This window comes from Medicago truncatula, chromosome 1, assembly GCF_003473485.1.
Source record: "Medicago truncatula cultivar Jemalong A17 chromosome 1, MtrunA17r5.0-ANR, whole genome shotgun sequence".
Taxonomy (NCBI): domain Eukaryota; kingdom Viridiplantae; phylum Streptophyta; class Magnoliopsida; order Fabales; family Fabaceae; genus Medicago; species Medicago truncatula.
The window spans coordinates 8536786-8554783 of NC_053042.1; the positions used below are offsets into that span (position 1 = coordinate 8536786).

Consider the following 17998-nt stretch of genomic DNA (forward strand, 5'->3'; position numbering starts at 1 on the left):
AAAAGGATCCATTGATAGTTTTTGGTGATATTGGAAGTAGATATGAATGAGATTTGTGATATTAGAAGTAGATATGAGTCCCTATATATCAGTACATTGTGTGGTGGACACTGACGGATTCGAAATAAGTTATTGTATTGTATTAAAGCAAACAGTGGGGATAATTATTAAAGTCACGGATAGTACCATTTTATTAAACAGTGGGCACACGCTCCAACAAATGGAGGAAGACCTTCAAATAGTATGTGAAATAAAAGTCACAGATAATTGGTAAAGCAAACATTAGGGACTAGACAACACTGACAATTATTAAAGCAAACACTGGGGACTAAACAACACTGATAATTATTAAAGCAAACACTGGGGACTAGACAACACTGATAATTATTAAAGCAAACATTGGGGACTAGACAACACTGATAATTTTGACTGAATACAAACAAATATTTAATTAAAATTAACTTTTAAACAGCTCAAGCTCCAACTTTCCCAACAGCTCTTACTTCCGGTCATCGAGATGCTCTTCGGAACTTAACTTTAGATACATTTTCATTTTCTTAGCTTCAGTCTTTTCTTTCATCAACTTGTTTTTCTGTTGTTCCACCAAGGTTAACTCTTTCAATTGTTCAGTCTCTTGCTCCTTTAATTCTTTGAATTGAACCCACTCCTTTTCCGTCTTCTCCAAGGTATCGTTCTTGCTTTTCTTTTTACCGTTTTTTTTAGTTGCCTTCCTATCCATTGGACGAGCACTAGATCCTACAGAGTCCTCGTGAGATCTCTTAGATCCGCTACCTGAGCCAACATTTCCTCCTACTTGACTACCATAACATGGTTGATCATGGAGAGCGTGTCATTCTTCCTTTAAAGTAAATTGAACATTCTTCCCACATGCATATAATTTCTGGGCTTTTGCCAAAACATCATCTTCCTTGCAAACGCTTAGCGCCATCTTAAGCACAACCCATTTATTTATTAATTTGCTCATATAATTAAAACGGTTTCGGCATGCAACTACTTCGCGCGGAGAATCGAATGAGCAATACTCATTACAATACTCAGCAATTATACCCAAATATGCTTCACTTGTCTGGTTTTTCCCGACAACACTGCATGTTCCATATTTTATCCACCCGCTAATTAGCACCAAATTTTGTTTAGTGTTCCATGATGGTTGCTGGTTTTTCTTGCTCTTAGGAGTTGTATCATCTGGAATTGGAGTGACTTCATTAGCTCTTGTCATTCCACCACGATTTATTTGTGATGAAAATTCAGGATATTCACCAACACTCTGAAAATTTTCATTCACCATTGGCATATAACCATTAAATGAGGGTGTTTGAGATGGATATCCCATCATAGATCTATAATATGGATTAAAGTTGTTTGGAACAGAGGATGGGTGATTGAAATTTGAGGCAAAACCAAAATTAGGCATGTTTTGGTTGGAAAATTGATTTGGGTGTTGATAATTATTGGGGTTTTGGTAGCTAAATGGGTAATTAGAAGAATTTTGGGTGTTGAATTGATTGTTATTGGATCCATTTCACTAAATAAAGACTAAAACTTCAAAAGAAATGCTAATAATAAGATTAAGAGAGTGAAAAATTTGGTTTTTTTTTCTGTGTCCAAATCAAATGATCCAAGTCTCTATTTATAGAGAGAGAAAAAATCACGAATTTTGGTAAAAAATAAAATAAAATTATTTGCAATGAAATAATTGAGTCCAAAATATTAAGATGATAAAAATTCAAACAGTCAATCGAAACGCGCCACGTGTCCTGTCTTTTTCCATTTCTCTTTCTCTCTCCGCAACTCCTGACCGGTCACGCGCCCTGTTTGCGCGTGTATCTCACGCGCCTGCTTCAGCAAATTCGAAGGCGCCACGTGTCCCCTGTAACCCCTTCATCTCCTCTCACCTCCACATCATTTTTTTTTTTTTCATTTTCAACACACACATGTAATGGTTTCAACATGTTGAAGCTTGGTTTCAACTACCCATTGCACTTGGTCTTACAAGACACACGGGAATATATTCATAAATGGTGTATTTAAGGCATTGAACCATAAAAAATACTACTACTTCCGTCCCTAATTATAAGACCCTTTTGAGAAATTTTTTTGTCCCTTTTTATAAGACCCCTTTGTTATTTCCAACTACATTAATTATTTCTTTACATACATGCCCCTATTAACTATACATTTTTTTTCTTCAATCAGCAATAAATAACATGTTGAAAACATAAATCATCTCTCTTAAAGGATAAAATTGTAAAAACAATACTAATTACAAACATATTTAATACAAATATCCACTTTCTTAATTTCCGTTATTTTTTTAAAAGAGCCCTATAATTAGGGACGGAGGTAGTAATTAAAAATATACAAATAGAAATAATTGATAAATTTTAAGTAGAAAAAGTTACATAAAGTTTCAATGCTTTGAATGCACCATTTCCAAGACAACATTTCTTCATTAGTCTTTTTATAAGTACCTTGAGGGCACTTGTTAACATTTCCCTTATTTTTAATATAAAAGTTATTAATTTTTTTTTTAAATTCTTAACAATTGTCCACACCGTTTTAGAATGAATGTCGTTTAAGGTTTTTAAATTTATACTGGTAAGATACCGGTGCATCCGCACGGGTACGGGTTGATGGGGATGATTTATTTCAGTTATAATTTTATTCATATGATAAAAATTAGTCTAGTGTTCTTTTATTTTTATCAATGACAAATTTTGAACTCATCATATTTTTTATCTTTATTACTCACAGATTTAGTCACGTGTTTTGTTTAAATTTATCCGTCAAAAATCCTTTTCAAAGGCTCTTTTAATTTATCAGTCACAAATATTCGGTGAAAAAAATTGTAGAAAACTGTATTCTAGTTGATGAGGGCTTAATATCATTGTTGAATTGAAGTGAGGTGATATTTTTAAGGGTCCTGCTAACCGGTATCCTCGGGACACTGGTTAAGTATACCATAAAAGAGAATTATTATTATAAAATGAAACTGTTTTTGACTTTATTATAAATTAATTACACAATTTTAATGCATTAACTATTATATAATTTCCTTTTTTATATCCTTAACCAAGGGCACCGGTTAGCATTTCTCTATTTTTAATTGTAAAAATGTTTTAGCAAGAACAATTTGTTACAAATAACAACTTATATCTTGTATCAAAGTAAGGTTTTTACATATATATATATATATAGGGTGGGGATATTTTGACTCCAAGAGTAAGTGTAATATCTTACTCCAAATCTTGACATTTAATATTATTCTTGTTTGCATCTCCCTTTTCTTTTTGGCTAATTGTTTGTTTGGATCATTATTAATTCAATTGTATGGATCGCTATAATTCTTTGCGAGGGTACTGAACATACAAGTATTTTGGTTAAGTTTTTTTTTTTTTTGTTGAGTTTGCTTGTATTGAATTGGTGGAATTTTAGGTTAAACACCATGATTGAACAATCAATTTATATACTCAAAGGATAGTGTCATCCTTTAAAAAGAATTGAATATGTAAATTAAATTTATGGTTTTGATAAAATGGTAAAGCCTTCAATTGAATTGCTGTCCATTGTCATATGCAGGAGAAAAAAAAAATCAAAAAATTAATCTGCTGATTGTGTAATTTAGATCAGTGAGGAGAATATTTGACTGCGGTAAAGAAGAATGGAGCGGGTGCGAATCAAGTAAAAAAACGCAGTTGAATAAAATTCACAAACAATTGTTGAGAATTACTGTTCCCACATATAGTATGGATGTGCCACACGAGTAAAATACGAAAATGCCCTTCGGCAGTTAACTACCGAAGTTTGTTGTGAACCGGCGGCAGCTTACTACCGAGGATTTCCTCGGCAGCAGTTAACTGCCGAGGAAAACTGAACATAACCAGAACGTAGAAACTCAGTTTTTCAGTATTGCTTCATTCTTCAAAATTCTTCCAAACCATCCAACTTCTCCAAATTCGATTTTTCAGCAAAATCAAGTGCATCATCTCCATTTAATCACAAGTAAGTATCTTGACTCATTTTTAATCATAATGTTAGTTTGGGTAGGTTTTTTTTTTAAAAAAATGGTAGTTTTCATGTGGTTAGGGTTAATGTATGAATTGAATTTTTTATGAGTGCATGTAGTTTATAATTGAATGTAGTTGGTTTAATTGATGATTGAATGATGTTAGGGTATAATGTGGTTTTGATTGGTGGCAAAATAACACATTTTGAGTATGTTTGATACTTTGCACACAAAGTGTTTGATAAAATGTGTCAATGACAATTTTATTGATTATTTAGTTAGTTTAGGTATTGGATACGATCTTGATTGTAATTCGAAAACGTGTATGTTGAATTAAGTTGAATGCATATTGAAAAAGTGTATATTGAATTAGGTTGAATGTGTATATTGAATTATGTTAAGTTTAGGTTGAATGTGTATGATAATGCATTTGATTTTTTGCGTTTGAATGTTAATGATAATGTGTATGATAATGTTTAGGTTCAATCAATGTCTTTATTTTGGTAAAGTGGTTTAATGTGAAAGCGGTTATGTTTAGGTTATTTTTAGGTTGAATGTGAAAGTGTAGGTTTTGTTTAGGTTTACTGTTTGTTGATAAAGTGGTTGAATGATATTAATTTTTATTTTTTATTTTTTGTAGATATGGCCGATCAGGACCCCATTGATCTATCGAAGATGATTGGTGGTAGGCGTGCCATGACTCAGAGCCACCGCAGGGAGAGACAGAGTGCCCACATCCCAAAGAGGGGTAGAGGTCGGAGGGGAGATGGCTCATGAAGCTCTCAGGCTACACAGCCTGAGGAGTCACAGTGTTGTACCCTGATTTTGGACCTAAAAATACTCGTTCAAATTTCTTTTCTAACACTGATACTTGTCAATTCGCTGTTGTTTTACTCTGAATCTTTGCTCTCTTTTCATCTGCATATTTTACTGTCTCTGTCTCAAAGTACGTTCAAGCTCGATTTTCTTGCATAAAATTATTCAAAGTGTCTTTTCTTGCATTACAAGTCATTTAAGAACTCTCAGAAACATCGCATTACTTTTCTTGCGCTTTATTTCAAAAATCATACAAAAGGGTATTTTGGTCATTTCCTGCAGTGGAACCCATTTTAGTCCCTATGTTTGCCTCTGAGTCTTTTCAACTGGTCTGTACAAATCATTGTTGAGTCTTTGTTTAAAAATCATTTCAAAAATTGCATTTGAGTCAGTTTGGGTCAGTTTAGTCCCTAGGGGCATTTTGATCTTTTCCTGTCAAAATTTCGGCAGGGAGGTATTTTAAAATACCTCATGTCAGTAATTGGTTCGTTTTAGTCGTTTTGTTGATTTTATTTTTTGTTTCACTTTACGTTTTTTTAAATTACCAATTTTATTTTAATTTGCATTTTAGTCCAAAACTTTTTTTTAATTGCATTTAGGTCCTTTTTTAATTGCAGTCCAGTCCCCAAGTTTTATATTTTGCAGGAAGGTCCTTGAATCAAATACAGTGCAAGTCCAGGTGTCATCACCCCATTGGGTCTCAAGTACACATGTCAGCTATAAATACAACACAGTGTCAGAATTTACAGGAGAGTTCCATTAATCACACGCCACCTCAACAAACAGAGAACACTTTCTCTCTCTTGGCAGTTACAGATCAAAACAGAAAAATCACAAGAACAATCACATAAACCCTAGATTTCCAGATTCATCAAATTCATCATTTTTTTCTGTGATTCTCAGAGATTCTGTGCGAATCATCATCATCGAATCAAATCCTTCGCAATTCCAGTGCGAATTCATCACCATTGGCGACGAATTCAAGCACGATCACGAAGGATCCGAAAGCTTGAGAAGAAGAGAAAAAGAAGCAGAATCTGAACCGGTGAAGAAGAAGAAGGAACAGCACCGGTTTATTTCCGGTCCAGCAACCAAATCAACAACATAGAAAACGAAGAATCAAGTGTTTACGAAGAAATTCAACAAAATCTCCAAGCAAAATCTCAGGTAACACTAAAACCGAACCTTTCTTGCTTGAAAATATCAACAAACACGAATCAAATGTAAATCTGCAAAGTTCCAAAGCTTTCATTCAACAAAAAAAACTAAGAAAGAATCAAGAAAAATCTTTTTCAAAACCGTGAATAAAAGTGTAGATCTACAAAGATTTAAGCCTTGTACGAAAAAATCAGTGCCGGATTCGTGTTTAGAACGAAAAAGGATTTCCAAAAGTGTAAAAAAATTTGAAAACGGAGAAGGTTGTTCAACTTCCGGCGGCGGCGCCGCCACCCTTGGGGCGGCCGGCCACCACGCCGGAGGAACAAGTTTCCCCGGAGAAGATGAAGATCATCTTCATTTCCAGGAATCCGGCGAGGAAGAAAGGAGAGAGATGAGAGCTTCTCTCACTAGGTTTAGGTTAGAGAGAGAGAGAACAAAGAAAAATGGAAAAACCGGTGTAAGCATATATATATAAGCCAGTGAACCGGACCGGTCCAATCCCCTTCATTCCTGGCCGTTGGATCTAGGGTTTCCCTCCCTGGATCAATCCAACGCTCCCTATGAATCCGGATCCCTTGGTTTTGGTTTGGACTTTTCTTTTTTCGTTTTTTGCTATTTTCTTGCTATCTGCACCCTGCTTTTTTGCTAATTGAACCTCTGTGTGCTCAATTTTTTCTCTAAAAATTCCTAAAAAAATTGTTATATGTTTCTTGATACATTTTAATACTTTTGTGATTTTTTTTTAAGGGTTTAAAAATGATAAAAATGTGTGTGATATTTTTCTTGATTAATTTGTGTTTTGGATCTAAGTTTGTGCATTTTTTTTGTGGTATATTTCTCATAAAATGTTGGCATGTGATGTGGATGATTGGTGTGCAATTTCATGGTGAATGTGTTGCTGATCATATGTGTGTTTTGCTGATTGTGGATGTAGATTTTCATTTCTTTCTTGTTTTGCAAGAAATGTGTGTTTTTATCAAGAAATAAAGTACAAAGTATCTTTAAAAATGTGTCATAATTCTTGGCTTGAATGTATCCTATTTATTCTCACATTATAGCTCAAAATCAAACCCCTTTGACATTGCTATGATGAGAGAATTATAGGTCATGTGCATGTCTAAGTGTTATAACCAATTTTAGGCATATTTTGTCATTTTATTTCATTTCATTGCTCTTCTCTTTTTGCTATTCCATTCAATTTTGTTTACCTTTTTACCATTTTTATGCCTTATGATACTAACCATTTCATTTCATATTTCATCCATCTCATAGTTTAGGCATTATTTTTTCTATTCATTTCTATATCAAATGGGTTTGTAATAATTTTAGGTAGATTAGTTTCCTTTTAATTCCTTGCAAGACCATAGCATGTATTTAGGACTCAATGTAAAGGACTATGGACACTATAAGTGATGTACACCGACACGAGCACCGACACATGCACACACCCCACATGGATGTTCTAGATGCATGATTAGGGAATGTATGTTTAGATGTATGCTTAGGTTTTACAACGCTTAGACAAAAATCATTTTCCAAAAAAAAGTGTGAATAACCTCACTTGAAAACCTTTTTTCTAAAATAGGAGTCAAAACTCCTCATTTTCCTTTTGTTTTCTTAAGTAAAAAAAACTTAATAAATTTTAATCATACTTAGACTTTATTTTGCAAAATAACTACTTCCACCTCACATTTTCCAAATCTCATGCCCTTGAGGCCTCTCATCTCCATTCTTCAAAATTCCTTTTCCAAACTTAAAATCAACCAACAAAAACAAAAACAATTTTCGAGAACGAACTACGTTTGGTTTTGATCCCTTAAAAGGGTACGTAGGCAATGAGTTAAAACTCCTCCAAGCCAAGTAAAATAAAATCTCAATCATCTTCTTTCCCCATTCTTCACTCAAATAAAACTTCCTTTTTTAAATAAGTAGGCAATAAAAATAAAGCGTAGAAATAAATTTAGGAGAACGGTTCTTATGGAATACCATAATCGTTCCGGGTGCCTAACACCTTCTCGTAGCGAAAACGACCCCCGAACTTAGACTCTAAGGGTTTTTTCCCAATTTTGCCCTTCCCAAGAAAAAATAAGAGAATATCAAAGATTGAAAGGTTCAAGCCTAATTAATGACTTGACACCCGAAAATCGCGATAACACACAGGTTGTTGACCCGTCACAGCCTGTTGACCAGACTGGGGTGGAGTACCTGAACTATCAAGATCAGGTACATCATGATGTGACGGACGGTGGATATGACCAGGATCATATACCACATGAGCAGGATGCAGGAGACGAGGATGACATTGCAGCAGCTGCTGCACCGGAGGTGTTACCTACGGACCCTCCCTTTCCTGGTGGACCGGCTGACTTGTCCTTGCTCCACTCTTATGCCGGTCATGTGGCGTTGCCACTCTGGTATAATTCAAATAATGTAAGTGTATTTTTTTTAATTGTTTTTTCTTTATGTTAAAATATTTTCTTTAATTTAAATGTGTGTTTGTTTAATTATTATATCCACTTTTATATGTGTTTTTTTTTTAATTTGTTTTTCTTTATGTTAAAATATTTTCTTTAAATGTGTGTTTGTTTTTATTATTATATCCACCTCTATATGTGTTTTTTTTTAATTCTTTTTCTTTATGTTTAATTATTTTCTTTAAATGTGTGTTTGTTTTAATTATTATATACACTGTTATATGTTTATTTTTTTAATTCTATTTTTTATGTTTAATTGTTTTGTTTATATGTGTTTTTAATTATTATATACACTGTTATACATTGTTATGTGTTTTTATGTTTAATTATTATATCCATATTTTTTTTCTATTATTTCAGGTTCGTAAGACCCGCGTGCTTAAACCGATTAATCATGGGGCGAAGATTCTCACTCTCGGACGCCCTAACGGGAATGAGAATTGGTTTTGGGATGCGCTTCAGCAGAGCGGGCTACATGACTTGGTCTACTTGGGGTACTCCACCGTGCCTCATGCCCTGCTGCTTACTTTATGCGATAGGTGGCATCCGGAGACCAGCACCTTCCACATGCCGATGGGGGAGATGACTGTGACATTGGATGATGTCGCATGTCTCACGCATCTTCCTATTGAGGGGCGGATGTTGGCCCATGGGAAGAAGATGCCCAAGCATGAGGGAGCGGCGCTGCTGATGACGTATCTGGGTGTGGCCCATCATGAGGCTGAGAAGATCTGCAACCAGGAGTACGGTGGGTACATTAGCTACCCCAGGCTGAGGGACTTCTATACCTCGTACCTTGGTAGGGCCAATGTATTGGCGGGTACGGAGGATCCTGAGGAGGTTGAGGAGCTGGAGAGGTTCAGGACATACTGCGTCCGGTGTTACCTTCTGTACTTGGTCGGATGCTTGTTGTTTGGTGATAGAAGCAACAAGCGCATCGAGCTGATATATTTGACGACCATGGCGGACGGCTACGCAGGGATGCGTAATTATTCCTGGGGAGCTATGACCCTCGCCTACCTATACGGCGAGTTGGCGGATGCATGTAGGCCTGGACACAGAGCGCTTGGGGGGAGCGTGACACTGCTCACTGTAAGAAAACTGAAATTTTATATTTATGTTAACTTTATTTTTTTGTGAACTTTTAATTTTTTGTTATATTTTTCCGTGCGTAATAATTTATAAATGTTATTTATTTGGTTTGTGCAGGCATGGTTTTTGGCGCATTTTCCAGGGTTTTTCAGTGTTGATCTCAACACTGACTACCTGGAAAACTATCCGGTTGCAGCGAGGTGGAAGCTCTAGAAGGGTCATGGGGAGGGGATCACGTATCGGTCACTGCTCGATCGTATACAGTTAGATGATGTATGCTGGAGGCCGTACGAGGAGCACAGAGAGATCCAGGACTTCGAGGAGGTTTTCTGGTATTCTGGATGGATTATGTGCGGCGTTCGTAGGGTGTACCGTCACTTGCCCGAGAGGGTTTTGAGGCAGTACGGATACGTGCAGACCATCCCCAGACATCCGACTGATGTTAGGGACCTCCCCCCGCCTTCCATTGTGCAGATGTTCGTCGACTTCCGCACTCACACGCTTAAGGTGGACGCTCGGGGTGAGCAGGCAGGAGAGGATACATGGCGGGTGGCGGATGGCTATGTCCTGTGGTACACTAGGGTGTCTCACCCTCAGATCTTGCCACCTATTCCAGGAGATCTTCCGAGGCCTGCAAATGAAGAGCAGATCATTGCAGAGCAGTGGCAGCGGTATGAGGCGAGAAGCTCGCCTGACACCTATGACATGGTTAGTGGCGCTGTTGCCTACGCTGATGCGCAGTTAGGCCAGGAGGAGGTCATGAGCATGACCCCTCAGCAGTGGTATGAGGCCATGACCCATATGAGGGAGCAGATCGCGTCGATTTTGACCAGGAGGAGAGCCCAAAGGCCGAGGAGGAGGCACCAGGATCAGGACCAGTAGTACTATTTTCCTTTTTTATGACTTATTTTTTAGTTTTAGTCTTTTGATGACATTGAGTTATGTATATTTGTATATTTCTACTTTGATGACATTATTTTTAATTTCATGGGCTTTTTTTACTTTGTTTAATGTACAAAAATGTTGGTTTAATTAAGTTGTGCATTTGCACCAATATTTATTTGTTATTTGAACTGTTATGATGAATTTTAAAACTTTGTGTAAAAATACTGTTAGAATGATTTTGAAATGTTTTATAGATGAAGATTTCCTCGGCAGTTAACTACCGAAATTGTTTAAGTTCAGATTTCCTCGGCAGTTAACTACCGAGGTTTTCCTCGGCAGTTAACTGCCGCCGGTTGCCTAAAAACTTCGGTAGCAAACTGCCGAAGGGCATTTTCGTATTTTACTCGTGTGGCACAGCCAAACAACATGTGGGAACAGCAATTCTCACAATTGTTGCCCTTTGGATTAAAATAGTAAACGGTTGACACCTTGTTGACACTAAAACTCAACCATTCATTTAAAGTTAATCAAAGGCTTATAATTCTTATTACATGGTCTCCATAAATTTTCAACTTTCTTTATGCACCGAATCATAATCACGCTTTATATCAATTTAGTTTCTGAAAAACCAACAATGAAATTAGCCGATCATGGTAAGGTAACAAAGCCTGAAATCATGTGTCCTCACCTATCTCAGTTAGAACATCAAAGCCATGGATAACTCCTGAAATTTGTATATGCACCGAGGATTGATAACAATTCAATTGAATTCAAAGAGTTTTCCATGTTACTAACACAATAAAATTAATTATTCTATATCATTATTTTACATTTAGATGTGCAAATTCATTCATGGCTAATCACCAAATCGAGATTGATACATGAGATCCTGGATTTGATACCGAATTAATCAAGAGGGAAGAGAGATGCAAACAAGAAACAATATTAATGGATAGTGGCAGATGATAACAAACTTTTTAAAAGAAATAAAGAGTATCAAGATGTGACGATGTTTCTAATTTCATGTTCCTAATTTCAGTTTTTCAAAAATAATAATTGTATGCCACTAAGAGGAAGAATACACAGATAGTAGAAACATATTAACCTTTGATTAAATAAAATGTACAGTTGAGATTTAGTGTCAACGGATCTTATATATATATATATATATAGTTTTGCTAGAAGTCACCTATGAAGGTGTATTTTAGCAATCCACACCTCAAGGTGTGATTTTCACTTTTTAGTTATAACTTTGCTAAAAAACACCTTCATAAAAATTAGTTAGTGTCTTTTAACAAATGCTAATAGAATAACTTACTCCAAATTTTAACCTTTAATTGCAACTTTGAGTAATGATTTAGTAAGCTTTAATTCCATTTTGTATTGTAGTCAACACTTATCACTACAAAATAACAAAACAATAATTTGTAGTTCCTATGATCCTATCGTTGTAATTGTTCATGCAAAATCCGACGTGGATCGCAGGAGTTAGTTGAAGATCTGTTGAACAATCGGGATCGTTCTAGGATATAGTGCTTCTATGTGATGGGGCGCACATGTGACCTTCCTCGAGCACTCTTAAGGCAGTGTAATGGTAAGTGGACCTGTTGAATTCAACCGTTGATTGAGCCAAAATCTGGTTCGGAAGAAAATTATATCCCGACAAACAAAGAATAAATGTCAAGAGGTTTCAGTATCCTGTTACAATTAAAAAAAAACATTATAAAAACAATTCAATATAAGAGGGCATCAAAATAAACTCAATATGTATGGAATCCCACCCGCCAAAAATATTATTATGCATAGAATTATTTTTTTTGACAAGAAATCAATCAGGGAAAGGGAATTGAACCCGACGTGAATTGCTATTAATGCGCATAGAATGTTGAGCTCAAAATGGCGACATCGAGCACTAAATTCATTTTGGGTCATGTTAACTTATGCTTTAGGGAACATGTTAAACATTAATTTCATTTATTAATGGTAAAAATTTATTGAAAAAATGAATATTAAACTATTTAAGCAATAAATTAACACAATTTCCAATACATAATTTCTATTAGTGGAATTCTTAACATATGTCATACGGGCACAAGTTAACATTTCCCTTAGTTTAGGCTAAAAATAAATATGAATTAAAATAAAATACATTCAGAATATAATCTGATAAATATTCGTAATTAACAATGTAATGTGGTTCCTTAACTAAAATAATGTGATTTGTTGTGAATTCGGACTCAAAATCACACCAATACAAACTATGATGTGTGGAGCAAAGGAAAGTAGTAACCAATATCAAAGTGAACACAAGCAATAATCAACAATAACAACACCTAGATCTAATCTAGGAATCAAAGTGAAAAACACAAAATCACAAGCACAAGATAAAGAGAGAAGAAGAGAGAAAACAAACACACCAAAGATTGTTCACCCAGTTCGGTCCAAACTTGACCTACTCTGGAGGAGAGATTGATCTCTCCAATCCACTATCAATGAGTTCTTACAAAGGGATACAAATGAGTTACAAGAAATTAGCTTAAACAAGCTCACAAAGAACAAACCTAATTTCTACCCATTTTCCCAATCTCACAAATGAACAAGACACTCAATGATTTTCACTCACCCAATGTGTTTACAATGTTTCTTAACCCAAGAGAACTCTAATCAAAGACCCTTAACCCTAAAGTTAACTCCTTTGATTTCCCAAGTTTTCCTCTCTTGAAGTTCTCTCTCCTCTTCCTTCAAAAATGAGCTGAAACACTTAAATAGTACACAGTGACAGACAAAAATCGCGTCGCGCCTAGGAAAATCGCGCCACGGTTGAAGCGTACGACCCAAGGTACGACAACCTTATCCACAAATCGCGTCACGGCTGCACAAAATCGTGCCACGATTTGCTTCAGCAGAAACCATCCATTCTGCCAGCAAAATCGCGCCACGCCTCTGAAAATCGCGCCACGATTTTCAGCTTTCACAACATCACAATTTGAAGGCAATTTCAACATGATTGTATATTTGTTTTTGGTTGGTGTCCAAATTTAGGATCTTTTTTGGTAGTGGCCGGGGATTTGAACCCCGGACCTTGCATATCTTTATGCATTGTCCAATCAACTGAGCTAAGCTCACGAGGATCCAAATTTAAGATCTAAAAGGGGTTAAAGATAATCCTTTTTTAAAATAATAAAAAAAGAATATTTTGAATTATAAAAACTTGTATTAGTTATAAAGGAAGTATTTACAATTTATGCAATTCTAAAATAAATTGAAATAATTAAATAGGCATAGATATCCTTTTGATCTCCCTATTTAAACAAAAAAAAAAAAAAAAAGTTTTGATCCCCGTGTTTTAAAATCAATTTAATATCTTTTGTCCATCATCTCATTTTTAGACTATTATTTGATGATGTGACATATTTATTTATGATTTATATATATTTTTGTTGACGTGTATTTTTAATCTGGCCTAATAAATGTTGCATTGTCATAGATAAATGATGCACATCATTAAAATGATCCAAATATTAGATGATGGATCAAAATTCAGAATGAAAAAAAAGAAAGGATCAAAAATCGATTCTTAAAATAGAGGACCAAAACATTAAATTTTCTAAAATAAGATAATAAAAGTGCATTTAAGCTTAATTAAAATTATAAATAAGATATACTCCATCCATTTTTAAATATAAGTAAAATTGATTTTTTAAGTTCATTCATTTAATTTAATGATGCATGTGGTTACCATATCCATATGCATGTAGTTCCTATGATCCTATCGTTATTTACCGTTCTAAGACATTAACCCAGCTTTGTTTTCGCTGTTGTTAGGCTTGAAAATCCTGACGCAGAAGAAGTCAAAGAGTTCGTGCAAAAACAGGTTGTGTTGACAGATTCAGTATTGAAGACATGTGATTGTAGAGCCAAACTTGGTGAAACTATCAAAAAGTTGTTTGATCATCCTCGTTATACCGCTCCTTTCAAAAGAGGTGCTAATCACTAATACTGGTCTTCAACCTCAAAGTGTCCTTTATGTTCAGATACGTACGTTGCCTTTCTCAATCATTCACTTTTTTTTTTGTTTTTCTTTTCAAGTAGCTTGCTAATTTACAATGTAGGGATGGGGAAGTCGTAGATGCTGGGACTGAGACTACTGTTAACCTTTATCAAGAACTCTACTATCATTTTCTGGGTACGGATCAGTCGGAAGATATTCTGTGTTGGAGAGATCTTAAGAACTCTAAATATATGTTTGACTCAAGTGTCACTGGTGATGGAAAGGTACCATTTTTTCCGTGCTTTCATATAATTTTCAATCATCAATATTATCGATACTCATTCATTTTGTGTACATAGTAAGAAAATGTGTGACTAGTTTAGTAGTTATTGTTCTTTTTAATGACATGTTTATTCTTATAGTATCTGTTTAAGCCTTGCTAGACATATTTTTCTATGCAAGGATGAGTGTTATAATTAATTTCATGTCATAAGGTAGGTAATAGTTTTTTTTTTGGTAAATAAATATAGGGATCTTCACATGAAAGCCTAAACTTTCAAACGTTGCAATATTCTAATTATTGTCTGAAAAACCATTAAGAAAAATATTGGTATGTATGCGCATATGCTTCATGAGAAAACATATTCATTAATAATAGCATTGGCAGTTACCATACGCTGATATTATTTTTCCTTTACATCGAACAAAGGTCTTCATTTTTTCTGTCTTGCAAATTTGAACTATGGTTTCTACTAGATAATCATCAAATTTGTAGTTCCTATGGTTAAAGTCAAAGCTTTATAAGTCAGGCATAATTTAATTTTCCGTGGTCAGGTGCATTAGTGTGTCCAAATACGCAATTTCATTATGTTTATGACTTCAAATTTCCTAAGAAACTGACTATTTTTATTTTGCAGTATGTTCTGCTCTCTATTAATGAGGGGTGTGATCCGGTTAACAAAATGTATTACTTTGACTTGTCCGAACTTCCTAATGGTCTCGAAGGTTTTCAGAATGAAAATGCCTTCCTTCCTTTTGTCGAGCTTATTGATAACTTTGATGCAATGTATCAAGCCATTGCTAACGATGACACTGTGTTTACATTTTTAACCAATAAAAATGCTCCAAAATATAAACTAGTCCGAGTAGATTTGAAAGAACCAAATACTTGGACTGATGTTATCCAAGAATCTGAAAAAGATGTACTCAAGGAAGCATACGCCGTAAACGGTAATCAACTTATAGTGAGCTAGCTACTTGAGTGATGTGAAATATGTTCTGCAAGTAAGAGACTTAGAAACAGGTTCCCTGCAGCATCAATTACCAATTGACATAGGCACTGTTAGTGAAATTTCTTCACGGCGTAAAGATAGTGTGGTTTACATTGGCTTTACAAGCTTTTTGACTCCTAGTATCATATATCAATGCAACATTGGGAGAACACAGATTCCTGATATGAAGATATTTCGTGAGATTGTTGTTCCCGGGTTTGATCGCTCTGAGTTTCATGTCAATCAGGTAAAAATGAAACTCACTCACGCTTAAAGTTGAATTATAGATTAGGCCCTCTGAGTTTTAATTATTCTTATGTGAGTATGGCCATTGTTGTCTATTGGAATTTGGTTTGTCTTATTTCATTTCATTAGCTTGTGTTTGATTATTTCATATGCAAAATTATACATTTCAGGTTTTTGCTCCTAGTAAAGATGGAACCAAGATCCCAATGTTCATTGTTGCGAGAAAGGATATTATTTTGGATGGTTCACACCCTTGTTTATTATATGGATATGGCGGTTATAACATTAGTCTTACACCATCTTTTAGCGTCAGCCATATTGTCCTAGCAAGATATTTAGGTTTTGTTTTCTGCATAGCAAATATCCGTGGCGGTGGAGAATACGGAGAGGAATGGCATAAAGCAGCATCCCTTTCAAACAAGCAAAATTGCTTTGATGACTTCATTTCTTTGGCTGAATACCTTGTATCTACCGGTTATACCCAACCCAAAAAGTTATGCATTGAAGGCGGAAGCAATGGTGGACTTCTAGTCGGTGCTTGCATAAATCAGGTTGATTCATTTTCTATTCAATTGGAAGTTGCATTTGTATTGTTCTCCCTGCATTGAGCTAGCTCTATTTACGATTGTGCCCCATTTTGAACAGAGACCTGATCTTTTTGGTTGTGCATTGGCTCATGTTGGTGTTATGGACATGTTACAGTTCCACAAATTCATATAGGTTTGTCTTGATGTGTATTCATCTGTTATTTTGTGATAGTAATAATGAAAATTAATTTGGTGTTTTGTAATTCAGGTCATGCTTGGACTTCAGAATTTGGTTCTCCTGACAAAGAGGAAGAATTTCATTGGCTAATCAAGTGAGTTTGGTTAAACCTGTCATTAAATATTAAGTTGAAACTATAATTTTGCAGACTTTGATGTAGGGGACTATTTGTGATGTGATGTGATATCTTATGATAATAGTTAAGTAAGTTGTTTTAGGTACTCACCATTGCATAATGTCTGGAGACCATGGGAGCAACATCCAGATAAGTCAATTCAGTATCCACCAACAATGCTATTGATAGCTGATCATGATGATCGTGTTGTGCCATTGCATTCATTGAAGCTGTTAGCGGTTAGTATGCTTTCCATAATTTATGAATTTATTTTGGAAGCTGCAAACTTTTAACTTGTATTCCAAATCCAAATATTGAGCAGACCAGACCATGCAGTATGTCCTTGTTACTAGCCTAGATAAAAGTCCGCAGACGAACCCAATAATTGCTCGAATTGAATGCAAAGCTGGACATGGAGCTGGGCGTCCGACACAGAAAATTGTAATATACTACTAATTTGTTTTCTTGTTAGCTTCGTTGTTATTGTCTTGGTAAGTTATACTGTACTAATAAGTTGTTGACTGCAGATTGATGAAGCCGCTGACACGTACACTTTTATGGCTAAGATGTTAGAGGCTCATTGGATTGAGTAGAGCTGTCAAAAGTAATGTGCGAGATTTCATTTCTTCCTTTTCCTCTCAATCACAATTGATAACAAAGTTATTGGAAATAGTAGTTACTAGACTTATTAGGGATAGCAGATGTGTACCATTAAGGTACCAATTAAAATGTGTCACATACCAATGTTATTTTATAAATGTTTTATTTGATGTATTTTATAAATGCTTTATAAAACAGGTTTGTTTCATTTTCTATTCAATTTGAAGTTGCATTTGTATTGTACTATTGTACCTCATTTTGAACAGAGACCTGATCTTTTTGGTTGTGCACTGGCTAGCTAGCTCCCTCCTTCCTAGGGATTATGGCATGTATGTATTCATCATCATTTGAGCTCTCCCTTCTTTTCGTTATGATGTGGGAGGACCTTTTTCTTGGATAAGGGCGTCAAGGGTCCGCTATGTGAAGTCCCGTGACCGATGATCCCTCACCAGGATGCCCTTATGATATGTTGACTCATCTATCATTTTTCAGGTTGTCATGTGCTTTGGTGTGACAATAGCATGTCACTCTAAATTATTACGATGATACACTAACTTG

General features: G+C 35.3%; 1 protein-coding gene and 1 pseudogene across 1 annotated transcript; both read left to right on the top strand.

Annotated features, from left to right (window-relative positions):
* The first annotated feature begins 8841 nt into the window (after positions 1-8841).
* Positions 8842-9817, top strand: LOC120579442 (protein MAINTENANCE OF MERISTEMS-like). The gene is made up of 2 exons (XM_039831679.1): positions 8842-9567; positions 9685-9817. Exons 1-2 carry the CDS (start codon positions 9043-9045, stop codon positions 9778-9780), a joined length of 621 nt encoding a protein of 206 aa, XP_039687613.1. The 5' UTR covers positions 8842-9042; the 3' UTR covers positions 9781-9817.
* Positions 9818-10041: 224 nt separating this feature from the next.
* Positions 10042-17679, top strand: LOC25482219 (prolyl endopeptidase-like; annotated as a pseudogene).
* Positions 17680-17998: the final 319 nt, after the last annotated feature.

Bases quoted from the DNA above. Each gene is read 5' to 3' on its own strand.
- LOC120579442 (XM_039831679.1), top strand. From the start codon at position 9,043: ATGCCGATGGGGGAGATGACTGTGACATTGGATGATGTCGCATGTCTC. The intron at 9,568-9,684 runs GTAAGAAAACTG...TGGTTTGTGCAG, and splicing joins GGAGCGTGACACTGCTCACT to GCATGGTTTTTGGCGCATTT.